Consider the following 27898-nt stretch of genomic DNA (forward strand, 5'->3'; position numbering starts at 1 on the left):
GCTTCCTGGTGCACTTTGCTATACTGTGTTTTCCGGGTATGTGCCGAACAGCACGTATTGCCATAATAAAGTTAATATTAATCTTTCTACTGTTAAATGTATGTGAAATAAGTTTGTGTATTAAGTTCCATATACCCTTGTGTATGAAGTTGGTGTTTATTGCATACATTTGCAAATCACCTCTATGTGTTGAAGTTGTGTAATGTTGAAAACACGCACGGACATCCGCATATAACAATAAAACAATAAACAACTGATGGTTTATACCATATTTGTACTAAGCTTGATTCTATTACCCACACTCCAGATCAAACTCCACCTAAAAATAAAATCACACCACATCTTGGACCACAAATGTGTTTATTTTCTTTATTTTCATCAATTGTCATGGTTGTATTTATCGTAACAAAAAAGTAAGGCAAGGGAATGAATGAATGCTGCAGTTGAGGGAGCAACATTGAGGTTGTAAACTTGAAGCAGCAAAGCAGGGGAAACCCTCTTGAGGTCTGGCTGAAGCTTTAGCTACAGACAAGCAGGGCTGGGGAAAAGCCAACTGGAGGAGACCGAGCCTGCGTCGATGGATGTGTTCAAGATGGCGTCTGCCCTGTGATGCTACTGCGCCTAGATCTTTCTCCATCCACTGAATTACCTGCGAAGGAACTCTGGCTCTACACACAGTTCAGCACATTTAAACAAAGCTGAACGTGACAAGCTCTTGTAATGCGACCATACAGTGGTGAATCTAGAGATAACACCTTAGCAAATCTCAAATGAAACGGGCCTCCTCCTCTGAAGGTCTCAGATGGAGCATGCCTCCCCCACCTACTTCCCTCCCCGGTCCTCCCATTTAATCACATCCCAGAATAGCAACACAAATTGAAAGTGCCACTGACACATCACCTATTCTCAGTCGCGCTCCAGCATTCCAGCCCAAGATACCAGCGCCTTCCCCCCTCCAAGGCCCCATTCATCAGCCCTGGCACATGAAGTGCATGACTAATGTGATTAAGGCTATAGGGTTTCGTCATTCAATTGCACTACCATTGTCCAAGAGCACTCCCATTTGTTTGTTCTGACAGGGAATCTCCATATTTGTATGTTTAAGTCTCATTAGAGTGGAAAGAAGCGTCCTCATTAGATAAATGACTGGTGGATGTCAAGGAGTAGATAGGAGACTGGTGGAGCGTAGCCATCAGGGCGCCAACATGAACTGAATGGCTGTTTCGTTGGAAATGGAGAACCTGAGACCTCTAGTGGCCATTTGTAGTTATTGCTTGAATATCAGTTCCCTACCACACTCTCATTTAGTCATCATCTCACTGTACCAGTTAGAATGTGGAATGGATTCAAATACTTTGCAGTAGAGAACTATTAGGCCTGAACATGGTTTGTTTTTGGCAGTATTGCACTTTCATCTACTCTTTCAGAAGAGGCTTCACAGATCAAAAATGGGTAGAGATTTCATTACCCAGCCTATCCATAGTTGCGGACAACAAATAGTTCATATGATGGCCAAAAAGACAGCATAAATGTTTGAGGTTCATTCTTTTGTTAAAGCATCTTGACAGGGTCCTTCATGTTGAATATAATCCTACTTGTGGCAGTATGCATACAGTATGCAGCAGCATCTATAACAGTCACCCTGAAGGGGTATGTCTAAGTAAAAGTCCTTACTGTTGGACAACACTAATGCTGACATATAAAAACCACACTTTGTGTACTTCTATAGAAAAACAACATGCAGGAGATGTCAAAACGAGTCAGGTGTTCCTAATAATTGTAAAACAGTTAGGTATGTGGTGTGTGTGTGTGTGTGTGTGTGTGTGTGTGTAAAAACCAGGTAAGAACAGGTCTTCTCTATGTACCTAGTGCGTATGCCTCAAACTAGCATAAATAAAAGATGCAGAAAAATGGCTATTGTCCACCATACACGTGGAACTGCTACATGCAGACAGAGTAGCTAATTATTGTTTTCCTTCAGGAGTGCCTGGGGTTTCAGCTCAGGGCGGTAAGGCAGTGGAGCGAAATAAGGTTAAAGGTAAAGAGGTCACAGTTCACAGTTCAAGTTCAGCCATGGCGCGCTCCAGGGGGTCGCTGGTCCAGTAGTCGTGGTCCCAGCCCAGGAACCAGCCGGTGAACGTGGGCGGCTCGAAGCCCTGCTTGAGCTTCACGATGGGCGTCCTGCGGTCGCGGTTGGCAGGGTCCGTCTCGATGTAGCGAGAAGCTGGACGGGAAGAGAAGAGGGTTTTTTTTTGGGGGGGGGGGGTCAGGACCACATTTTCTGCACAAAAGACCTCCATCGACCTAAAGTCTACACTAGGGTTACACTGGGTGTGCAACTGAAGTGCTCGGTTCTGAATGATGCCTCTTGGTATTGTCATACTGTAGTATGACGAAGATGACATCTTTTAAACTTGTGTTTGAGCACTTACAGACCTTGTTTTGGTGGTCTAATTGATTTTCTGTTGTGGGTCTGTTTCCATGAATACGGACATGATTGACATAGATTCCAATGTAATAAAGGGATTATCTGACTAATAGCTGACGTCAGATGCTTACATCCTTTGTGACCTTAAATAAAGAGATTACAGGTTTCAGAACATACCGGAAGCCATGGCCTCAGTCTTCTCCTCTTCCTGGGCCTCGTTGCCGATCCATACAAACACCTGTGGAAAATTCAGAGAGCCGTTACAGTAATGTCTGCATCACCTCCATCCGTTTCCCCTGTCATGTGACCAGACATACAGGTGTCTCTGCCCTACCTGTTCCCAGGTGTCCAGGATCATGACGTCGTCTGTGGCCAGGTCGTCCTGTGTCAATTCGCCAGGTACCTCCTCAATCTGAGGCGGGACAACAAGGTTAAACACATCCTTTCAAATACCAAAACTGAGTCTGAATAGGAAATTGTGTCCTTAATAGGACTTTTAAAATGACAGGACAAATGAAACGCTGTGGGTAAAGGGGTCTGTGAGACTCACGATGAAGTTGCCTGTCTTGTTGGAGCAGGCGAAGAGTCTGGGCGGGTGGGTGTCCATCTTGTCCTTCAGACGGCTGGAGGTGCGATATGCTGCCTTGCCTCCCAGTGCCTCCCAGAAGTCATCTGTATGGGAATGAAAGTCAGCCATTACCAGGAGATTCAGACTATAACTGAATTAACTGTGACTGTTATGAGTGCTCTGTGTTTGTGAGTCACTGTAAAGCGACTTTTAAGGAGCAGCTGTGTATGCACACTTCTGTTGCCGTGTGTGTTGTATTGGTGTGTGTTGTGTTGGCGTGTGTGAGTGTGTGTTGCCTTGCTGGTGTGAGTGTGTGTTGTGTCGCCATGTGTAAGTGTGTGTCGTGTTGGCCGCTGTGTGTGTGTGTTGTGTTGCTGTGTGTGTTGTGTCGTTTTGTGTGAGTGTGTGTTGTGTTGGCATGTGTGAATGTGTATTGTGTTGGCCTCTGTGAGTGTGTGTCGTATTGCCGTGTGTGAGTGTGTGTTGTGTGTGTCGGGGTGTGTTTGGTGTCCCACGCACCGCTCTCTCCTCCCTCAGGCAGCTCAGAGGCAGACACCCCCAGGATGCCACACAGCTGCTGGGCGCCCTGCTTCTCGGGGTCGCTGGCACCCTGGCCCACCCACACGAACGCTCCCCCCGGGGTCGCCAGGACGAACGCGTCGTTCGAGTTCAGGTTGGAGGACGTAGCATCAACCTAAGGCGTGGTCGGGGGTCAAGTCAAAGGTCAAAGGTCAACAAACAAACAAACTCCAAATTGAATATTGATATTTTAACAAGACAAATTCTGCGTATTTAATTGTCACAAGCCAATTATGTTAAAGAAAGTATCAAAGTACCATTGTGTTTACACAGTAGCATTTAAAATAAATAAAAAAAAACATTGAAGAAAAATATGCCACAGAAAATGGTAGCATTACAATACTATAGTATTACTACACTATAATTACACTATATGTAACAACCCACCAGCCTAAAGTTCATGGTATATTTTGATAATAAAAGAGATTACACTGCCAAGCAATCACCACTGAACAGACACTCATCTTCAGTGTTTTACAATGTTGTGAACGCTCACCTTTTGATAGTGTTTTACAGTGCATGTTGTCAGAGAGCATCGAGCAGCATGAACATTAATTTGTTGATAGTGTTTTACAGTGCTGTCACTCACCTTTTGATAGTGTTTTACAGCGCCAGAGGCGAACATTCCTGGTTCCTCAAAGTAAAAGTCCTGCCATATATTCATGGGTTTCATCAGGTCCCTTTCCACAGGTGTATTAATCAAGCACCATGTACTGTAGTCTGCATTGATAATCAAGGTGCTTGATTTTATACACCTGTGGAAAGGGACCTGATGAAACCCATGAATTCTTTCTACCTGTGCACTTAACATAGATGATATCACTAATGATCTGATCTACTGTACCTGGCCGCTAATTAGGATGAGCTGGTTTAAATGGTTGGATCAAATATTTGGCAGGACTTTTTACTTTCTGAACCTGGGATGTCCACCTCTGTTACAGTGCTGTCACTCACCTACTGATAGTGTTTTACAAGTGCATGTTGTCGGAGAGAGTGGTGCGGCATTAACACTATTTTTCTATTGTGTTTTACAGCGCTGTAACTCACCTTGTGATAGTGTTTAACAGTGCATGTTGTGGGAGAGCGTCGGAGAGCGGCATGAACTCACCTCCACGGCGCGCGTGTGTCCAGTGGAGTTGGAGCGCACCTGGAAGAGGCGCGTGTCCGCGGGGGCCGACTGCCCTCCGTCTCTGGACGTGCCCCCCTTGTGCACCACCATGGGCAGCCCCCCGAACAGACTCATCATGTGGGCAGGCTCTTTGCCCTGGACCACACGCACCTGAGATACACACACACACACACACACACACACACAAAAAACGTGAAAAGAACAAAAAGATTCAAGGATTATTCTTTGTAATTTTTTTTCTGGTTTACAGCCTTGTGGTAGCATGCTCAAAATAATGATGTGATTGATGACCCAGGAATCCACAGAATGTAACACAATGCTAGGACGTAACACAATGAGGACCATGGACATCAATCTGACCACTCTTGTTTAGTTAAAGTAAGTTCCATCATGCTGTTTTTTAAGTTGTGCTTGCACACTGTGGCCACAGGGTGTCAGTAGCGAACGTCAACAACAGGAATGCGACATCGAAGCCAAACTCCTCGATCCCAGCATCCTCAGCTGTTGGCCGTGTGACATGTTTTTTTTTTTTGGGGGGGGGGGGGGGGGTAGCGTCTGGGTCGGCCTGCTGTTTTAGTCTGTGTGGAGTCTCTTGCGCTCAGTCGGTGCTAAAAGGGCCCCTTTCATGCCCTCCCCGCTCCTCCCGAGCAAAACACTGAGACCGGCTGTTTGGGCAGCGCCACCATTTCTCGCCACGCTGAATCGCCCGTCTGTTTGCATCTGTCGCACCAGTCCACACATTTCTGCCTCGTGACCTCGATTCACCCCCTCGAGGCATTTCATAAAGTGTGAATTCGCTGGCACGGACGATACCCTCGTCGCACCCAAGTCTCATGGGATTCTTGGACTCCACGCCCTATTGTCCTCTGTCATTTTCCAATAATGTCACCGTGAAGCCATCGCATGGGATGATATGATGAAGAGTGTAAACATGCAGCGACTCAGCCTCATGCAGACGCAACACAGTGTGTTTGCGCACACAGTGGACACAAACAACCCCCCCAAAAAACAAACACAGAAACACTCACACACACACACACACACACAGGCACAGTTATGCCGTACTGGAATAACAGGCGGGCACAAGTGGCGACCGGACAGGCACTTGGACACGATGCGTGAGTGACCACACAAACCACCATATGGACATGAATGAGCACACAGTCATGCTGGGTGAGATGGACGGCACACCGGGAGGTAGAGAGAAGGGCACAGACGATCCCAGATACTCAGAAATGTCTAAGAGTCACAACACTGTCTATAATAGACCTATAATAGCTGCAGGATTAGGTACCACAGATGTGGGAACTGTGTATTCTTATCTCGGCTTCACTGAAAACGAGGGCTTCCCTCAATGACCCTCCGAGAATAAATAAAGGTTGAATGAATTCTGTTGCATTCTACTTTTTCTGTTTATCCTTTTCTTTGAATCTGCGAGTGCATCTGGCCGAGCTGAAATACTCTGCATTCAGGGCTGATTTTCTCAGTGGCAGCAGCTACAGTAGCAGCAACAGGGAACAAATGACAGCATTGGGCGTCCCTCACAAACATCTCAGTGGCATGTCCTGTTTGTCTGCCTCTATTTTTCCTATCAGATTTTTATCAGCTACACCCAAACTAGCCACTGACACTAATGACCATTCCCTAGGGGACTGGGTAATGTAGTACCTGTGGCAGACAACACCTACAGAGCCTATCTACGTACCAGTCCACAAAAGAGCTTCATATTTAAAAGTAGTCGGTAGTACATTTTGGGACAAGCTTAATTTAACCCCTTGGAGATAATTTGTGAAATCCACTAATACATTTCCCATTACACTTAGACAGCTTTTCTAGCCTGGTCCTGAGCCATTACACTTGGCTTTCAATCACACCTACTGTAACTTTCCATCCAGAATAAAACTCAATCCTGCCTATAACCTGGGATACTGGCCCACAATGCACCAGCATTCAAACTCTCTCTGGTCAACCCCTGTGGGATGCATACAGTATCTGAGCCCACACATAAACAGAGATACCTGCGTGGTAAGACGAGCACCAACGACCTGCAGACAGAGAGGCAGGGGAGATGAACGAGGGATTAGAGAGGAAGGAAGGAAAGAGAGAGGGAGTGACAGTGTTGGATGGGAGGAAGGAAAGGGAGCAAGCGGATGGAGGAGTCAGGAATGGAAGGACACAGCAGAGAGTGACCACAGCACTCTGAAGGACAACGACTCCACTATAGGTGTTAACAGCTGTTTGGGGAGGAGTAGAATTGGGGAGCAGAAGAATGCTGTGTTTTTCTAGGTCAGGACACAGTCAACTGGAGGTCTGGCCCAAAACTAGCCAATTCAAAGTTTCAAACTAGCCGCAGTCTTCCTCCTAGCTAAATGCGAGCGTGCTTTTTGGATTCTCTCCTATGGGAATGCAATAAACACATTCCTACAGGGATGCTCGGGCTGCCAACAGAGCCTGAGAGAATTTAGCAGCTCCTGAAGTTTCTCTCAGCTCTGCTGACCGATAGATTTTTAAACATTACTTCAGAATTGTTTATGCTTTTTCAGGAAAACTACCCTTAGATTGTAGAAATGCGGAAATTCAAGTTCAAAGTTTAGCATCTCATCAATGACCAAAATTAGCTTCAAAACAATATGGTTGCATTCTTTTGGGTTTTTTTTTTTACTGTCAAAAATACTATGTGTGTTCAGTATTGTTTTAGATTAATTCAGTATTAACTTTACCTGGACAGGACCTCCTCCAAGTTCATCATCAAGCTGGGCACCCAGGATCGCTGATGCACCAATCTCATCTTGGGAGGAGTCCATTCCCTGCCTGTGGGAAATTCAGGTGAATGTACCAAGGATAAAATGCAACTAGCAACAAATGAACAATTTTTGAGTATGAGGAACCTAATGAGAACTATCAGTACCAGAACTAAGTAGGAAATGTTAGGCCTCTCCAAAAAAGAGTTCTTACTTTAGAGTTAAAGGCCCCCTATGCAACATTTTTAACGGTAATAAAACAGTTTAGAAATCATTGTGATGGTTAAATGACTTATTGTGGTGAAAATAGCAGCTTTCCTTACAGCCAAAAACCAGCCTTGCAATATCTGCGCTAGTGTCCCGATAAAGTCTAAATCAGGAAGTCTCGTAAGGACGGAGTGAGAAACACAAAAGGTTTCAAATTCTCTGGACATGCACACGCCCCCCTCAAGCACTGATTAGCAATGCCACCTAGCTATAAGACCAAGCAGCAATGACTTTAGATGTTCATTATGGCAGAGCCAGCGAAAACACCAAAGAGACGGTTGTGAAATATGCACCTGGTTGTGAAATTTGGGTGGGGGGGTTCCATAGAGAAAAATGTGACAACAAAAGTGTGAAATCAACAAAGAAATTACTAGAGTTACATAATGGGCCTTTAAATTATACTTATATGAAATCTTCCCCAATCAATTTCTTCAGTAGTGTGATTACTCACCATATGTAGATGATGTGTCCTTGACGTCCTCCATGACTATAGTTGTAGAGGATGATGTAGCTGTCTCCTCCATAGAACTGCCCATAGGTAGATGGGTCAACTGGAGCCTTGTCGGAGCCCTCAATACGCCAGATCTGAAAGGTCAAAGTTCAAGTTAGAGCAGGCTTTCGAATCTGCACCGGATGCGTGTTGGGTCAGATTATGTCCTTGACATCGTGTAACTACCAGGAAATGTGTGTTTTCTCATGGCATATCTGCTTCCTTTTGTGATGTCTGGCGATGTTGACAAAAAGCACACCCCAACCCAAAAACACATGCAAATAAAAACATCCAGAAGCAATGCCAACTTGTAATGACTTCATAACTACTGAACTACTGATATGCTTGTGTGCTTTGCAAGATGTGGTGATTGAGATGATGATTAGACTTTAATAGCCTTATTAAGCACTGTTTATGGAGTAATTATCTGAAAATACTGTTCATGTGAAATGGCCCTAACACCTGGAGGCCTTTAAAAACACCTTTTAAATGTTTATGGAAGTTTAAGAAATTACATGAGCGCACGGTACAAGAAAGACTTAAATCTGATCTTTGGACTCGAAGTAAGGTTTAAATCATTAGCACTTGTGTCTCCATGTTGCTGTTCCGTCACAGAAGTGTTGAATAATGAACTGCTATTGCTCAGAATTTCAAAAAGTATTCTTTTTAAAGCTGTCATTAATACATTGCCAATGGCCAAATTTGCACACTACCATAAATGTTAAAGGTCTGAAAGTTGACAGGCTGGATGAATATTGCCTTATGAACTCATTATTACAATGAAAGTGTCTTCCATTAGCTATATATGCACAATCGATAATTCAGTGGTATCATATCTAGGCTTACAGTGTTTCACTGGAACTCATCAAAAGCATAATATGGTGTAAACTCTCAGCTCCTCTAAGCTCTCAGCTCTCCACACCTGCGCTGTCCCCATTACCTGCTTCTCGCCGTTGCCGTCGTCGACCATGCCGTGCTGCGCGGCCATGGCGGGCGACTCGTGGAGCGTGGCGGCGTCGAAGGCCACCTTCTCGATCTTGGCGATGGAGTTGGAGATGTAGGCCACGCCCAGGCCCTCGGTCTGGTCCAGGTCGCGCCAGTTCTTGAAGAACTGCTTGAAGAGCGGCGTCTCGCCGTGCTCGGGCAGGATCTGCACCTGCGTGTGCTTGGGGTAGCCCATCTTCTTGATGAACTCGTCCGCCGCCTTCATGGCCGCCTTGCGCTCGTCCATGTTGGCGTCCTTTCCTGAGAGACGTCGGGAGGAGGGGGACAGGGGGAGAGAAGGAGAGACAAAGTTAAAAAAAAGAGAGAGACAGGGGACAGTATCCGAATGAAAGAGAGGGAAGAGAAAGCACAGCAGAGACAAAGAGAGAGAGAAAGAGAGAGAGAGAGAGAGAGAGAGAGAGAGAGAGAGAGAGAAAGAAAGAGAGAGAATGGGGGAGAGAAGCAGACAAAGTCAAAAATGAGAGACAGGGGACCGCATCAAAATGAAAGAGAGGGAAGAGAAAGCACAGCAGAGACAGAGAGAGAGAGATAAAGAACGAAAGAGAGAGAACTTTGAGTGCAAGTCACAAGTGAAATACTTTTTAAAAATTGTTTTCCCAATCATGCCCCAGTTAATGAAATTGGAAATGCATGCAGAGGGGATGGAGAGACTTCACGCCAGAATTGAAATTAGTGGGAAGGAAGAAAAGTTCTTTGGAAACAATAAAGTGGAACTCTTTCTCTGCTTTACATAACAATTGACTCGTAATAGTTTTATTTCTCAATCATTACCCAAGAAAAAGCCCTGAAAAAAAAGCCCTCTTAAAAATGATGGGACGAATCTATTGTTTCATTGTCAGACAGAACTCTTGCTAAGCCACTTCTAAGCTTCTTTCCTTTCTGTCTTTCTCTTTCTTCTTCTCTCTATTGATCTCTCCATTCCTCCATTCCCGTCTCACCCAACTTTACTGTTTCTCACTCGCTAACGGGCTTTGGCACAGATGATTAGACTCCGACTGAGATCAGCGCAAAGATGTCAATACAGTACAGTGTCTACTAGAATAGATGCACAATTCTTCTACGGTCGTCACGGCCGAATCCTCAGTTTACCTTTCCAGACAAAGATCTTGCCGTCGCCGCCGTGGTCCAGGATGAAGCAGTCGCTGGACTCCAGAGCGCTCTGGGAGAAGGGGTTCTCGGCCGCCACCAGCGCGATGGCCATGTCCCCGGTGGAATCGGACACCTGAGACAGCACAGGTCAAAGGTCAAAGTTGGTTCCTTGGGCATAGCCTCGGCCCTTCATAAAAGATGTGTGTGTGTCACGAAATGACTGTTCGATCAACTGAGTGACTGATTAATCATAAATTAAGGCACAACCGGCTTTCATACTTAGCTTGCGTCTCTACTGACTGTTTAATGACGATCATCTTGTTGACTATCTTGACTGTCAAATGGAACTATAAAAATGACCGCAAGCTTGAGATTTATAATTTATAACTAATTTGGGCAGCATGAACAGAAGACAATCTGTTGCTGTCAAAAATAAAGCGTCAAGACAAGAGGGAGAGTCCGTATTTGTGCGCCGGCTAATTGTCTTCCCTTGTAAATAGCGCAAGCCGCCGCTGAATGACATTGGCTTCTTTCACTGCTAGTCTTTAGCAGCTTTCAAAAACACTCCAAATATGACACAACAGGCCTTTTATCTGGTAGGAAATGATTCCCTCATGTTCAGAGGCCCTCGCAATTTTGATTTGGTGATAAAAATTAATGTCAGCAAAAAAAGCGGGCTTGTTTGCGCCAGGCTTACATTATAAGCACCTTTAAGAGTTTGGCATGTGCAACAATAAGCTCACAGATCAGGCACCTTGTAAAGCTTGGCCCGCTTCCTGTTGGACGCGTCTGCTTTGATGTCATCGGAGGCTCCCTCAGGCAAGTCTGGCTTAGGCCCCAAAACCTGCACACACACACACACACAGACACACACACACACACACACACACACACAGATAACGTGTTAAACACACACACAAATACACACAGATAACGTGTTAAACACACACACACACACACACACACACACACACACACACACACACACACACACACACACACACACACACACAAACGCACACACACACACACACACACACACACACACACACACACACACACACACACACACACACACACACACACACACACACACACACACACACATCATTACTGATGTCTGAGCTCAAAGCATTTTCTTGTATTACTCATACAGACATGAAAGGAAGACGTCACGGTGGACGTCTGCATCAGCTCTCTGCACCCAGAGGCTTGCTCTCGCAACTTAACAACTTGGCTAGACGTGCGCAATCAATTTGCTCACATTTGCTCAACATGTTCATGGCCAGTGTAGTTTCCACACACCCCACATACCCACTCCAATCCCTATCTTCCCATGTGAACACGAAAACATACACACACAGCCACACAGACACACACAGACAAACACATACACACGTGCACGCACACACACATGCACCTGCGCACACACACACACACACACACACACAGACACACACACACGCACACATACACACACACAGACGACAGACACACACACACACACACACACACACACACACACACACACCCACACCCACACACAAACACGCACACTCACAGACAACTCACACACACACACACACCTACACGCACACTTACCTCAATCATCTTCTCCCTTTCACTCCCCTCATCACACACATACACTCGTGCTCGGCCGCTGCGCTCGTTGTCTCGGATGCCCTTGGCGACCGTAGTGGCCTTCAGCTTCTCAAAGCGGTTGCTCTTGGAGCCGCACCACTGGTAGATCTCCTGTTGGAACACAGGAGGAGGGAAAACAGAGGCAGAGTAGAAGTCAGCCTACGTACGATGGGCAACTGAATACTGATAAAGTCATATTTATGAAGCACATAATACATATTTATTCATAATTCCATAATTCCTTTTCTTGCAGTACAGTAGTATCCCACATTGTGACCAACTTAAAAGTGTTAGATCCAACTTTTCTCTTTTACGATCCCCTCTGGACATGTTTGAAGTTGGAAAAATGGTCAACATGGGTTGTAAATCCAATTGTTTTGTTTGTACCAACTTTATGTCACCCTATAAGACAACTTACAAGCATTCAATCTGTCATTTCTGTTTGATCATCCCCTAAGAAAAAGTCTGAAAGTTGAAAAACTTAAAAAGTAGGCCTAACTAGCTTCAGCTTCAGGAGCTTGAATTATCAGGTGTGTCAAATGCTACAAGACTAAAATTTGAAAACTCAGGCTGCACCAGTTTGTTTGTGTTGCAGTTTGTGGAGCCTGGACTGTCTACAGAGGCCGTGTTTTTTTTTTCAGTGTGTTCAGGGGACAGACAGCTAGTGGATAGTGAGGAGATGTTTGCTCTAGGTGACTTTTTTTCCCACCTTTAATTCATTCCGTATACAGGGATATCTTACAGAATGTTATCTTGTTTGTGCCCCATGTTGCCAGTCATGTACAGTATGTGTAGGCAATAGACACGCATTTCTAGCACAAAAAGGGAAATGTAGTACATGTACAGTATGTTCCAAAAACATGAGTTTAATTCCAACCTGTTATGTTGTCTTAATTAGTATTATAGCTTAAAATTAATATACACAAGATTGTACTCTCTGTAGAGAAGGTACATCTGAACACAGCAAGTGTTTGCGGTCAGAGGAATTTTCTGTCTGTCCATCAGCTATGTATTTTACAAAACTCAGGGTTTGTAAGGGTTTACAAAACCAGCGGTCCGTCAGTCAGCTCTTTGTTTTGCTTATATTTCAAGTTTTTATGCTTGTTATGTTTATGTGAGACCACAGCTTCACGCATATATTTGGTTAACAAGAAAATGAAACAGAGGAGCAAGAGAGCAAAAGGTTATCTGGAGATAGAAAAGTTTCCATGACAACACCCAAAAACACTTTGCAGGGTGGATTGATGTCACTCACATCCCTGATTGGTTTGCCAAGATGTCAGCTGCTCCAGTCCCAGATTTTGCTCAAATTTGGTTAAATATTCTGCAGAATATACTGTACATCCACTCTCCTGCTCAGCGTTGCATCGGCTTATAGACTTACTGTACAGTAGTCAGGCTGTGATGCTTTGAGGTATTGACAGTTCAACGGCTACTTTCGTCTCTGTGTGTGGTCAGTGAGTGGTAATTTGGTGTTACAGTAAACTGGTTGGTGTGAGTTTTTCCATCACAGTAGTTGATTCCACTGTTACAAAGCCTACTTTTTGTTAGTTCAATCATAGTGTACATAGATATGGGACAATGATTCATTTTATTTTAAGTTGTTATACCATTATTATTGTGTGTGTATTTTCGAATTTTCAAATGACTAATTACTTGTAATTTAATGAAACGTATTTTTCACATCAGTATTTTGTATTTTATTTTGCTACATTTTATGAGCCAGTATTTTCTACAATTGCAACAAAATAGTAAAAAAATGTATTTGTGCCCACCTCTGTCTATGCAAGTCATTTGCTTCTCAGCAGAATATGCGGCTATTGAATATTTGCTTGGTAATAAAGTTAACCAGCCAGGGATTTCAACTGAGCCTTCAGTGTGCTAGATTGTTCTCAGGGAGGAGCCTGTTGTCTTTGAACATCCCTGAACTCCAAGAGGAGTGATTTGTTTAAACTGGGCTATTACTCTGAGGGCTGAAACAGCAAAAGTAACATCTGATATGGAAAGCTTTTAAGCAAGGAACACTTTAACAAGCCTACGATCATTAATCTCTCTCTCTCTCTCTCTCTCTCTCTCTCTCTCTCTCTCTCTCTCTCTCTAAGTCTCTCTTTCCTTTGGGTAACCTTTCTGTCTCTCTATCAGAAATCCACAAAAAAACAAAATGTACGCCACCACTCACACTGCCCAGGTCCAGGATGAAGCAGTCTCCGGTGTTGAAGCTGTCCCAGCTGACCGCCACCTCTGTGGCCCTGACAACACGGCGACCTTTGACCTGGAGCACGCGCTGCATGACAACCTCGTTGGTGACCACGTGTTTGAATCCAGATGCCACTCCTCCTTTCTGTAGCAAAAGAAAGCATTTTAGGTGTTTGCTTGCATATCTGCACATATATCTATACTCACAAACACAACATGTTTTTATAAACCGAAGTCTTGGAAGTGTGTCTTTGTATGAATATAGTCTAATAAACTAACCAAACGTCAGCTAGTTAACAATTGTAGGTTAGTGATTCTGATGTCTGACAGCTTTGGGCATATTCAGAAACTGACACTTACTAACTTCTGATTGGTAGGTCTACTTACTGTAACAAAGAGCAGCTGCAAACTTTGGCTGGGAACTTAGCAGTGTGTGCAGGTGATGTTTTTGTATCCTGCATCAAAGTGTGTCAAAGTGTGTGTGTGTGTGTGTGTGTGTGTGTGTGTGTGTGTGTGTGTGTGTGTGTGTGTGTGTGTGTGTGTGTGTGTGTGTGTGTGTGTGTGTCTGTGTGTGTGTGTGTGTGTGTCTGTGTCTGTGTCTGTGTCTGTGTGTTTGCCTGTGAGAACTTCATGCATCCAGGAAGGCTAGGTTGCCAGCACATTGTCTAAACAACTATTCCATTTATTGCATAGTTTGGTGTGCAGAGGAAACAGACTGTTGCTTAAGAATGTAATTTGAGGAAGGTGGTTAAAATGCCGAAATGTAGTGAGGCACGTCCTTTACACAGCATTGCAACAGGAAAAGGAATACACTTCTTCCACCGAGACCACCAAGCCTTCTGTATTCAGCTAGGCCACCATTTCAAAAGCCTTGGAACCAATGGTATGCTACTATATTAGGTCACTGCAACATTGCCAGCGTCAGAAGATTTTAAAATATATATATAAGCTATACGAAACAAAAAATAACTCTAAAACAAATACTATATTACTCAACAAATCCAAAGTTGCACAAATGCAGTAGTCAAGTTAATACACCCATGTACTTGGTGACGTGAGAACATAAGGTTCTTAGTCCTTCAGTCAAAAAGAGAACTCGCACACCAATGTTGCTGATGAAAAGTTGAATCCAACCAGTGAGGAGTGTGAAGTGCTACCCTAGTGCAAACGTTTTCGGTCCCATTCAGACCATCATCATCATTTTTGTACCGATGAAGATCGGAATGGGATCAAGTCATTGACACGATAACCTGTTTGCTCTATTGTCTATCCACACACAGACACAGACCCAGACACAGACACGTGAGATCATAAGGTTCTTACCATGTAGGTGAGTCCCTTCTTGAAGTAGCCCAGGAAGGTCTTGGACTCGTGGCCCTGCACCTCGCGGTACTGGATGGGCTTCCCTCCGAGATGGTCATCCATCTGCACGGTAAAGATGGCCGCTGAGCCGCTCTCATCCTGCGTGCAGTGGTCACCTGTTACACACACGCACACACACACACACACACACACACACACACACGCACACACACACACACACACACACAGACACACACACACAGACACACACACACACACACACACACACACACACACACACACAGAAAGAGAGATACATGATTAGAATGGTCTCCTATACACATACAAAATCATACTCATAAACACTCACACACACACACACACACACACACACACAGATTAGAATGGTGCCATACAGACATACAAAACCATACTCATGAACACACACACACACACACACATACACACATACACACAAACACACACACACACACACACACACACACACACACACACACACACACACACACACACACACACACACACACACACACACACACACACACACACACACACACACACACACACACACACACACACACACACACACACACACACAGGCACAAACACACAACAGCTTTGCATGTATTTTTGCATACATATTTTGAAACTGAGTGTGTTGTGTGTTATTGTGTCTGGGTGCTGAGTCCATGCTGTGCTGGTATGTGCTGTGCTATGCTGACTAATTCTGCTGCTTTTTAATAAGTGCTGATCTGCATGTGTAATTAGAGCGTTTCCATTCCACAGAGACGGCGCCAGTCGGGCACACACACTCTCTTTCCCTCGCTCTCTCTCTCTCTCCGAGCGGCACTCCCTGGGAGAGGGAAGCGGAAGCCACACACTCCTGGAGGTTCACCGAGGACACACACACAATTTGAGAATGCTGCTCTCTTTTACGTCCGCTCTCATACATGCTCACATACACACATCTGAATGAAAAGTGTCCACCAAGGAGGCTATGTTTTCATCAGGGTGTGTTTGTCTGTTTGTTTGTTTGTTTGTTTGTTTGCTTGTTTGTCTGTTTATTAGCCAGATAAGTCAAAACGTTTTTCAGGAAATGTCTGAAATGGCCCAAGGAAGAAACTATTACATTTTGGGAGTGATCCGTATCACCGTCTGGAGAAGCGGAGGACTGCGCTCTCGGAGTGCTTTTCTAGTTAACTACTCACTGAACTTTAAATGGACTTTTTTCACTGACTCTAATCTAATATTTGACTTCAGCTCGACTTCCCTCCACCCCTGAGCCCTCACCCAGCCAGAAGTGCAGGTCATATTGCAGTTGCCCAGAGCGCTGCTTGATGGTGTTGAGGATGACGTAGGCGTCGCCGGTGTAGAACCCTCCATAGAGGTTCTCGGGAACGGGCACCAGTTTGAAGTTCTCCACCCGCCACACCTGCAGACCCGGCTGCTGTCCAGCTCCTTCAAACTCGGGGTGGTGCACCATCCTTCCTGCAGGGGGCACAAGAGAGCAGAGACTGGTAAGTACACGGACCGGGAGCCTCTAATTAGTGTGACTGTGTGAGTACATGGAAGGATTTATGGGCATAATAAAATCACATGATTAACTGATAAAGATTGCGGTTGAAGGATGTTTTCGCTCTCTTATGGATGCAAACTTAGGTCAGAAGTTGACAAAGAGTGCTAATGTTTTAAAGGTTTAATGCCTATGTTCATAGATGCTCCGATACGGTGTCATATGTAAGAAGATACAAATTGTATGATTAAAAAATCTAGCAAAGGGATTACAAGACTACGGAACCTATATATGGGAGATATATGGGAGGTTCCTTCAACTTTCACAAACCTATGATTTACCCACAAAACATTTCTTTCGTTATCTTCAGAATAGGAACTTTGTGCAGAAGGCATTCACCTCATTTCCAAATAAGCCCGTTAAGACACAGCATGACTGTATCCTAGTGCTGAACTCGGGCTGCAGAGGACTAAAATCCCAGATCTACTGCATGGGTCTATCAGTAACCTTAATCCTCACTCACTGAACACTTGAATAGAGCCTGGGACACTGATCTGGGGGTTAACTTGACAAAAGGACCAATGGGAGTCTTTCTTAGACCCGATACACACGTCATCTACATCTGTTCTACATGGCTTACAGTGATACAGCTGAAAGTGTTTCACAGAGTTCATTAAATCAATGCTTAACTGGCAAACATTTACCCAAACATTGATCCATCATGCCCACGATGTAAAGGCCAGCCAGCAGAACTGGTACACATGTTCTGGCTGTGCCCAGCTCTCGCACCCTTTGGGATAAGTATCTTTAAAGCTTTCAGTGAGATGTTTGGAACTTGGCCTGACCCCAAACCCGATTCGTGCCCTTTCAGCCTTAACTCCAGTTGAGTCCCAAGCGAGCCTATCAAACAAAGCTTGGGTAGTTATAGCTTTCGCTACACTCTTATGCCAGGCGGTTGATTATTTTGCATGCCCCTCCATCTCGTGGAGTTATATTGTGTGTTATATTTCTATTTCTTATAATTAAAAACAGATTAAATAAACACTCAAAGGCTCTTCACTTACTTTTTTTTTTATAGAATTTCCTAGACTCAACCTCCCTTTGCCTCCACCTAACGTACACATACGCCCCACCCTCAGAGCGGAATTTGAAAACCAATAAATATATTTTTAAATGTCCATTGAGAGACATCAGATGTAGACTTTCGGCCAACATTTCTAACCTTCCTCCTGGATTGTGTGCACGGTGAGTCCATGGAGACCTTCTAACTAACACATGCAGACTAACTGACCCGTAAGCAATGTTTAGATTATGAGTCAGTCGTGCTACAGGCTTTGTATTGCTCACGGGTGAAATAACAAGAGATAGTTATCAGCTGAATCTGCACGAGGGGCTTGAGCAGCACACACACACACACACACACACACACACACACACACACACACACACACACGCATGAGCATGCGCACACACACCATTGGTGCTGGGTGTTTCCCCCTTTCACATACAGGGCATACAGGAAAGGGAAGGACTATGAGCCAGAGCAAAGATACCCTCATACACACACACACGCGCACGCACACGCACACACACACACACACACACACACACACACACACACACACACAAACACACACACACACACACAATCTAGGACAGCACTTGACGATAACTACTCACACACACTCAGACGTACAAATAGTGTATTAGCTTTCATGGTGCCAGCTGTAAGCAGTGACAGGCGTGGGCAGGCAGGGCGCCTCAGGAAGGTGCCCACACAGCGGCCAGTTGGCACCCACTCCAGCTGGACAGGCATGAGGGGGGGCTAGCGTGCCTGGGTCATGAGTCACACGTCCAAACAGTCAGAGAGGCCTTGCAGCTTCTCCTCCTCACATACTCTCTCTCTCCCTCTCTCCCCTCTCTCTCTGTGTTCTTTCTCTTTATCTACCACTTTTTTTGTCAGTTCTTTCTCTTTCGACCTGTCTCTGTGATGTCTGCCGCGCCACCTTAAGTTTCACTTTTACTCAGCTCTTAAACGTTGCTCCTTGATCTCCTTTCTCTCTCATTCCTTGTTACACATTAATGTGTCTCAGTGCTATAGTTTTTTATTCATCTCACGATGATCTATTATTCATTAATAGATCTTATTATATCAGCAGTATTGGCTCACAGGTAGATCTGTGGGAACAGGAGACTAGTCAAGCTGCTCACAGTCAGCGCCCTCTCCCCTTCTCTCAACACACAGCAGCCCAGACACACTGTAGTGCAGAGAGAGATGCTAAAGCTAACACTCAAGCCACTGCAGAGAACTGTGAGCAGATTTCTAAAAGAATGGGAAAAAATGTATGGGAATCCCGGGCTGGGTTACCCTATGATTTGGAATCTGTTCAGTGTGTGAGTTATAGACTTTGTCCAGTCCATAGTTCACACACTCATGTGTAGGTTTATGAGTTTACGTGACATATTTCATCTGAGCAGACCAAGCATGACCAGGGGGAGGGAAGTGTGCAACTCAATAACCAGATAACAATGTCAAAAACAGCTACCACATCCCCCGCCCGCGTACAGTACAGTAGATACGGCCTCACCGCTGCTATGTTGCATCAACAGCAAACCGCACAACTAGCGACTGAGAAAGAGATGTGCGCAAATAAAATGGTGCTGTTCCTTACGGTCAGGGTTCTGCGAGACCCTCGTAAACTCTTATGTGTGTGTGTGTGTGTGTGTGTGTGTGTGTGTGTGTGTTTCTGTGCACATTGTGAAGCAATTAAAGTCTCCGGTTTACATTCCAGGCCTCTCTTGCCTCCCCTCGTTGAGTAGGTCCACTGAGTGAGCGCGTAAACACAGCACTCTGTGGAAACGAGAGGATCTCGCGGCGTTCCCCTTTTCTTTACCGTTGTGCGTGCGCTATGGTGAGGGAGGAGAAGCTGGGCGTACTTCTGCGGCGCTGTGGCTCACGAGGCACTTCCTGACAAGAACAGGCCTTCTCCACGGAGCTGATGTGTCAGTGTTTCTATTCCGACTCACACTACAACTATGTGCACAGACACACACACACACACACACACACATCTCTAAATGGTGTCCCCCACCGAAGAAAGGGAAGTGACTGGACTCGAAGGGAAGACATCGGTGCGTCTGAAACAGGCAGTTCCCTCAGAGGTGTTCCCTTTTCTGTCTTCCTCTATTGCTCCTTTGATGTCTGGTGCTGATCCCAACCGCGAGAAGTGTCTCCTCGACCCTCCCTGTACTATCATTAAGTGCACTGTGCTGATGAACACATGCTATCGCTCTTCAAGTGTTCTTAAGTCCATCCATGATGCTAGTGAACAGTTATGGTGATATGGTAGTTTCTGGTCATGCAGTCTAACTAGTTTCATATTCCTGATGTTGAAGATATCTGGGACTAAGTGAGTGTGCTTGTGTGTGTGTGTGTGTGTGTGTGTGTGTGTGTGTGTGTGTGTGTCAGTGCATGTGAGTGCAAAGTACAGTATGAGTCATTGGGGGATGATGATGGTGATGATGTGTATTTTCTGTGGTTAAACATTTGGTTTTCCATTGTTTAACAACTCTGGTTCCCTTGCCAACCATTTCCTCCATCCGCTTACACTCCGGCCATAAACGTCACACTGATTTCTCATATAGTTAATATGTAACCATTCTAGCATCATATAAAGGGCATAGTAAGAGGAAGGTATCTTCAAAGCCATAAATATGCTCTAATTCACACTCTTACTGGTGGATATCTAGTGCAGCAAAGCTGATTTCCCATAGAATAGCTTTCACATTAAGATTTAAAACATACAGTACTAAGGCTTCCGTTGTCAGGTATATTATGCCTGAAGGCCACTGACCATGTTTGAGTTTGGTCTAGGTTACACCATCAAAACAAATCTGATGTAAACACCAAACAGATTCTCTCCTAATCGCCTTGGGATTCTAAATGGAAATCTTGTGCAAAAAAAAAAAAAAAAATCAAAGTTGGGCTCCTCTTGGCCTGTGGTTCTGAATTCCTGGGGCTGTCCTCTGGGGCTGAGCCCATAACTCCCTAGTACCTCCAGAACTTTATTTAAACCTGCGTGGGAACAGCACCCCGAGTGAGCAGGCTCACTGGATAAAGTGAGCCACAGCACAGGGCAAGTGAACGAGAGAGAGAGAGAGAGAGAGAGAGAGAGAGAGAGAGAGAGAGAGAGAGAGAGAGAGAGAGAGAGAGAGGGGAAGAGAGAAACGGTGAGAGACAGATAGAGAGAGAGAGAGGAAGAGAGAAACGGTGAGAGACAGATAGAGATAGAGCGATAGATAGATAGAGAGAGAAAGCGAGACAGGTAGATAGATAGGGAGCACGGGCCTTTGCTCTGCTGCTGTCAGTTGGCTCATCAAAGCCTGCTGTCAGATGCACCCAGGGAGATTAGCATAGCGAGTGTGGTGAGAGCGTGAGCGGCGTGTGATGAAGTGCTCTACCCAGCCTCTCTCATCTCACAGACAGAGACACGTAATTAACCCACCAAGGGTGTCGGTCGCTGGGTGTCGAGATATTATTTCAAACATCACGCTTTGATTAAGTGGGAATTCAAAGGCCAGATATAGCATCTCTCACTCTTTTTCTTTCCTTCTTTCTTTCTTTCTTTCTTTCTGTCTTTTAATGAAGCTGAGATATGTCAACAGCCACAGTGCTAACAGAGAGGCTGTTTGCGAGTGCCATGCAGCTGTCGGGTGTGACTGGCAGGGAGGGCATTTGAAAAGGGGCCAAAACCATCCCTCAGACCCAACAGTGGCTCACTGGCAGTAGCGGCCAAGCTGTTATGAAACCAATTTGAAGCAATCTGAGGGCCACTTGTGTTGGGAACTCATCTAATGAACCATTAACATGATGGATATCACAGGTTTCCATGCTATGGCATTCACAAACTCTATAGAGGGTTTTATGAGTGCAGGACTCCAAACAGCACCATGAATAGATTACTGTTGTTCAGTGCCCAGTTCCTCAAGTCTGAGGAATACAGGATATTGTATTTGGGAGGTTTGTCTCGTTTAGGAGGAACAGTGAAAGAAAGTTTCAGATATAATCAACTCGATTATAAATTGAGGACTTGCTAGGCATTTTTGTAAAAGGCAAAAGTGACTGATATTAATCCAAAGTGGTGCAGACTCACAATTCTCAAACCTGAGCTGACCAATGGCCAGACAGTGAAATTACTACTTTGCCACGCCCGCCATGCGCTTGCCTGTGCACTTGCCAGTGCCTGAGACACACCAGGGTTCATATGTGGGAACATCCTTAACACTGATGTGTGTTAAAAAAGTGGAAGTGACTGAAGTGATACACACAAGATACAGGAGGCGAAGAGGAGGATCAAACAACTCTCTTTCCATGTGACAGTCCAAACAGCACTGTTTCTGGCTAATTACATTTTCAGGAATGTTAAAAAACAAGGTCATATAGCAACCAAAGTGACAGAGACCCACACAGACATACATAAACACACACACATACACACACACACACACACACACACAAATGATAGGTACAAATGATAGGTTAGCAATTATGCTCAACATGAGGGTTTACTAAAACTGACAACACAAGTCAACTCATATCCCTCATAGTTTAATCTGTTGCGCTGTTAATAAGGACAGCACAGAAAATAGGGTAGCAGACAGACTGTCACACACACACACACACACACACAGAGAGACCCAGAGACAGCCAGAGAGAGAGCTCCTGGCTGGGGATATAAATAGCGTTGTGTGGTCACATGACTTCTGGTACTTGTCTCACTGGCACATGTGGTGGAGGAGGAGGAGGAGGAGGAGGAGGAAGAGTGGGGAGGTGCCAGCAGGGATAGGCCTGCCCCCGAGCCATACCAGCCCACCACCCACCCGTACTGTGGGCACTCTGCCATGACAGGGGGCCCTGGGTGATGAGCATCCTCATGCCTCTGACTCACATTAACCCCTCACCAATCCACAGGTCACTCCCTACTCACGCTAGCAGAGTCGAATCACGCCCCAGCAGCTGGTCAGTGTGTGTGACTGGAACACACTCTCATTCTAATATTATTCAACTGTGTGTTTGTTTGCAGTTGAAGTATCACTTCATTGTATTACGGTATGTTTCGCTCAGGAGATGATTTGTATTTCTTGTCAGCATTTCTGCGGTGTCTTGATGTTACTGATACTGAAGCACAGCAAAAGGAACTAATCTGTCTATGACCTGTCTGCACTCTGCAGCTGTCCAGATTCAGGTCCATATCCACTGCATGTGTATTAACACTGTGACTGTGAGCTCAGCTGATAACAAGATTTGTGTTTTTTATGCTCTGTGATTTGTGTTTTGGAATCAAGAGTGTTCAGACGATTTCTATGGCAGCTCTTGGAGGCTAAGGCCTACATTCCATTATACTTCAGCAGTGTTGAGAAGGTCACAAGGCAATAGGCTATCTTTGCTGGCATTGGGATAAAAACGAAAGAACTTCAACTACGATAAGAATGGCCCTCAGCTAAACAATTACAGACATTGCAGGTGTGTGTGAGTGTGTGTATGTGTGTATTTTGCATCTAAGATTGTATCCTACATAGGTCCTGCCAACGTCCCCTGTTCAACTAAGGACAATACGATACTATTACATACTTGATACTCCAAAAATAATTGCATAACACATAACTCTGTATGGATTACAGTAGCACAAAGCCTACATACAGTAGTGTGCAGCAGTACAGGTTTACTGCTATTTACCGTCAAAAGGCAGATATGACTGTTGGAATGCCTGGCATATCATGTTTTCTGGATATCTTGGACTTGGAGCAACCAATGGAAAAATCTATTGGTTTGGTTCTAATGATTGCTATGGGGAATAACAGAGTCCTTAAATCAAATGGCTGACATCGTAGTGGTGTCCAGTGACTGCTGTTGAACTGTTTAGACGTAGGTCAGCCAGAAGTCTGCGGAGAAGATTTAACACAAGCATTTAAGAATCCTCTGCCCGGTGGTATTTCCAGGATGACTCATCTCCTCCATCCAAACTTCCTCTCCAAGTGAGTGTGTACATGTGTGTGTGTGTGTGTACGTGTGTGTGTGTGTGTGTGTGAGAGAGAGAGAGAGAGAGAGAGAGAGAGAGCACAATGTAAGAGGCTTCTTTCGTTCCTTACCTTACTAAACAACTAAATCCTCAGCATGGGGTCTTTAGCCTCTTGTGCGCACACACACACGCACACGCACACACACACACACACACACACACACACACACACACACACACACACACACACACACACACACACACACACACACACACACACACTCAGGCAAACAAAAGGGGCCCTTCACTTCAGACAGAGACGCAGCGAGTAGGATGCACCATATTTTACAGCCTCATTAAAGTCCTGCCTGCATCCATACATGGACACAAAAGGTCTGGTCAGCAGAAAACTACAAGGCCTGCAGGTTAGCTTTGATCACAGCCACTCTGGCTATGTTAGCTGACATCTGTTATGTCCGACTCAACAGGAAGTACCCTCAACATTACCTGCAAATACTTAGTCTGGTAATGGCTCACTTACATTGACAATCGTAGCCTGTGTAATGCAAAGGTAAACCTGTAAACAGGTGTGAGCCAAGTCAAAGTATTGACTTTTATTCACTGCACCCTGCGCTTCCAAAAAAAGTGCTATGGGCTAGGCCAATAACAGGCTTGCTGTTTGCCATAGTCCATGATTTGTTTATGTGTTTGTGCTTGTCTGCCTTCAAGGTCTGTCGAGAGACCGATTTTTGCCGAGCCGAGAGCCAGTGGGGCGGTTTGGGGTTTTTTATTAGCATGTTTGTTGCGATGGGGTGGCTGGCTGCTTTGCATTTCTGTGGCTCTGCCTTTGCCGTCTACCAGGATGAGGAAACAGAAAAACATCCATTCATCCATGCATGCTCAGCAACCATCATTGCGCAGAGAACCAGTCATTGTTCCAGACTGCCTGCTGAGCTCAATGTTGGTGCGGGAAGATTAGAGGCCTGGTGAGGTTTTGCATACGTTCCACAGCCCTCTAACACAGCTGTTTGGTCACCCCCCTACCGACCCCCCTCCGTCTGTCTGTCTCATTCCTGAATGCTTATGTGCCTGCCTACACCCATCCACAAGCACATCTCGCTTCATATCGCCTGTCCTGTTCACCCCTTCCAACATGCAGTGGGCTATCTGTATCAAACTGTTACACACAAGTGCAGTTTCAGGAGCCGGCCCCAGGCCCTGATAAGGAACAAGTGGCTGCGAGTTTCAGACTTGTCCCACAGGAGTTTCCTATCTATGTTTGGGGGAGTTTTCAGAGCCTTCACTTGAACAAAGTGACTGTGGCTCTAAGTTGAAATTATTTTAACAAGGCAAGGTTATCTGCAATGAAGTTAAGACCTAACCATCGTAACAAATGATCCGTTTTAAAAAAAAATATATATACTGTGTACATCTACATGTTTGAAATACTCGGACTGTACAGCTGCCATAACCATATCTTGTTCCAGGATCACTTTTTCATACTAAAAGAGAAAATGACTGTGCTTCTGTTAGGCAAGTCTTAGTGTAGAGGCACTGACTTCCTGTTTTGTTCATCGTGGGTATATTTAGTGACGGAGGCTGGAGATGTGCAAGTGACTGAGATTATGTTTGTTACTGTCTGTTTCTATGGCAACAAAACATTTTCATATGCCAGCCGCCTATGCAGGAAGCTATAAATTGTTCTCACACTTCTTGCAGTGGCAACACATTAAGCATTTGATCCCACTCTGGCTAATATAATACAGGCTAGACTGTCTGTCTTCCACTGTTGAGTTTGTCCTCAGAAAAACTCAATGAATAAACATGATAAATTAGTCTGCTGTCCAATGGCTCAAATATTTTCAGAGATACATTGAAGTAAATGTTAGTGTAGTAGGGTGTGGTCAGGTCTACATCACCACCCAGACAGGCACACACTGTGGAACGAATGTGGCCTTGATCGATCAAGGCCGGATCAACCCCAGCTGTTACCTGACAGATGTCTGGCCTATGCATGTGTTTTTTCCCCCATGTCTCTGTAGGCTACTCTCTGCCGAAATGTTATAATATCAGACTTTTATAGCTCAATAAGTTTCACCGCTGTGAGCCTGGCAAGAAATGTACTTGCAGGGTATGAAAGAGGTATTTCTAAAACGAATTGTTCTGATCTTTGTTGATTGACAGAACAAATGAACCTGATGTAATACCACATATTAGCCTACTTTACTGTAACAATGACTGAGACATTATAATACAGCTGCAGGCCTGCTCATGGACGAGTTATTGAGGTGTAACAACAGTGTTGTAACAGATCTGTTTGGGCAGGCAAACCCTTCCGCTCATTATCCAATCAAAAGCTAGGCTGCATCTTATCCTCATCTAAGAATTCGCTTCTTTTGTCATCCCTGACCATTTTTCTCAGTCTTCTCCATATATGGCCTTGACTGTCCTGGTCCAATGACTCGCTCGGATGAGTATGTTACAAACAACTCTGATGAGTTTTTCGACTGCTTTTCGACGTGGCTTTGTGTAGCCTAACGTCATCTGTTGCCTATGATTCTGCAGGTTCAGGACAGGACAAAGTGACGGTCGGAGACAATGAATAGGCTACGAGCGTACGTCTGCATGTTAATGCGCGAACTTATTTCAGGTAAAGTCACGCATGACTCAAAATATCAAAATCAGTGGAATAAGTGGTCAATTTAGCCCCCATGTGTGTTACAGAGGCAAACAATTCATTGATTAGCCTGCACCAAAGCATCATAGAGTAGCAGACGAAATGTATAGGCTAGTTCAAGCAAAACACTCTTACCTCGCGTTTGCTGTTTCGGGTGTGTGAGAGCAGGAGCCGCAACAAAACTAAAAAACTTCGGGGGAATGGAAGATATTTAGCTGCAGAAAGAAACAGTGTCGATGGGGCTGGGCGTCTGCGTATTTGAGGCTCGGGCAACACCCCTCTGACTCACTGCATACAGTCAGCCGCTATGATTCCGCTGCGAGGGCACATAGGCTATGTGGGGGGATCCGAGCACTCTAGACTCCTCCCCTACGCTAGCACGACAGTAGCGGCCTTCGTCTGACCGTGCTCTCCTGCAAATCTGTGCCGTATCTCAGCATGCAGTCTAGCCGTGGTAAGCTTGCCAGGCCCTTCACTGTGAGCCACCGACCTCGTTGGGAGGCTATGCGCAAAGGCGCGGACTTGACGCACGTCAAAAATTGTATTAACAGTGTATAAACGTTGTCCATTTTTTCTTGTGAGTTATGACTTAAAAACTTAATTGTTTCACAATGATTAAGCAACCTGTCAGAGTACAGGGAAAACCGAACAGGCTAATGTGTACGGTAGGCCTGACAGCTTTCTAAAACTTTTGGCTGTGTGTGTGGACATTTTTGGAGAGCACTCACCATGCCCGTACAAACATCTGCTGCCCTCTGTTGTTCAAATAGTCAAGTTTCGATGTGCGCTGGGGAAATCTAACCAGGCTTCTGTGGATGAACGAACCGCTACCTTCAGCAGAGTGCAGGTTAATTCCCAAACAATGTCACATTTTTGTACTTTAAAATATTGGAAGCCGACTGACTGGAAACCTAAACACAAGGGAGATAGAGGCTGAGACAGTATGGGTTTTGTGGTCTCTCTCTCTCTCTCTCTCTCTCTCTCTCTCTCTCTCTCTCTGTGTGTGTGTGTGTGTGTGTGTGTGTGTGTGGTGGAACATTTAGATTTAATCATGAAGCATCTGTATGGACACCACATTCCTACTATATGGATTAGGTCCATTGCACTTCATACAATGCTACGCAGATCTGGCAGTTCTAGTATGATGCATGCTGGTCTTAATACAATAGCCTAAGGGGTGTCACTTGCACTCAAGCCTTGTCGGTGCTCACAGTCCAGGACCACAGGATCAGA

General features: G+C 45.0%; 2 protein-coding genes across 2 annotated transcripts in view; one reads left to right on the forward strand and one right to left on the reverse strand.

Moving 5' to 3' along the window:
• stom (stomatin) overlaps positions 1–269 on the forward strand; it is a 15181-nt gene extending 14912 nt beyond the window's left edge. The window contains exon 7 of the mRNA XM_062555048.1: positions 1–269. This exon is cut by the window's left edge and continues 2260 nt beyond it. The gene's annotated coding sequence lies outside the window, so the exon portion shown is untranslated.
• Positions 270–355: 86 nt separating this feature from the next.
• On the reverse strand, positions 356–26963 carry gsna (gelsolin a). Its single transcript, XM_062555047.1, has 16 exons — positions 26801–26963; positions 16747–16944; positions 15457–15611; positions 14117–14278; positions 11899–12048; positions 11051–11140; positions 10297–10429; positions 9143–9447; positions 8164–8297; positions 7425–7515; positions 4684–4854; positions 3516–3690; positions 2979–3100; positions 2763–2840; positions 2606–2666; positions 356–2224 (listed from the first exon to the last, which is right to left on the reverse strand). The coding sequence occupies exons 2-16, from the start codon at positions 16937–16939 to the stop codon at positions 2055–2057; spliced, it is 2190 nt and encodes a 729-aa protein (XP_062411031.1). The 5' UTR covers positions 16940–16944; positions 26801–26963; the 3' UTR covers positions 356–2054.
• Between the last annotated feature and the right edge of the window lie 935 nt (positions 26964–27898).

Source organism: Sardina pilchardus, chromosome 14 (genome assembly GCF_963854185.1).
Source record: "Sardina pilchardus chromosome 14, fSarPil1.1, whole genome shotgun sequence".
Lineage (NCBI taxonomy): Eukaryota > Metazoa > Chordata > Actinopteri > Clupeiformes > Clupeidae > Sardina > Sardina pilchardus.

What these genes read in the sequence shown, in the direction of transcription:
- gsna (XM_062555047.1), bottom strand. Translation starts at nt 16,939, where the DNA reads ATGGTGCACCACCCCGAGTTTGAAGGAGCTGGACAGCAGCCGGGTCTG. An exon ending in CAAGATCTTTGTCTGGAAAG is followed by an intron (nt 9,448 to 10,296) that starts GTAAACTGAGGA and finishes GACGTCTCTCAG; the next exon opens with GAAAGGACGCCAACATGGAC. An exon ending in ACGGCAACGGCGAGAAGCAG is followed by an intron (nt 8,298 to 9,142) that starts GTAATGGGGACA and finishes TTGACCTTTCAG; the next exon opens with ATCTGGCGTATTGAGGGCTC.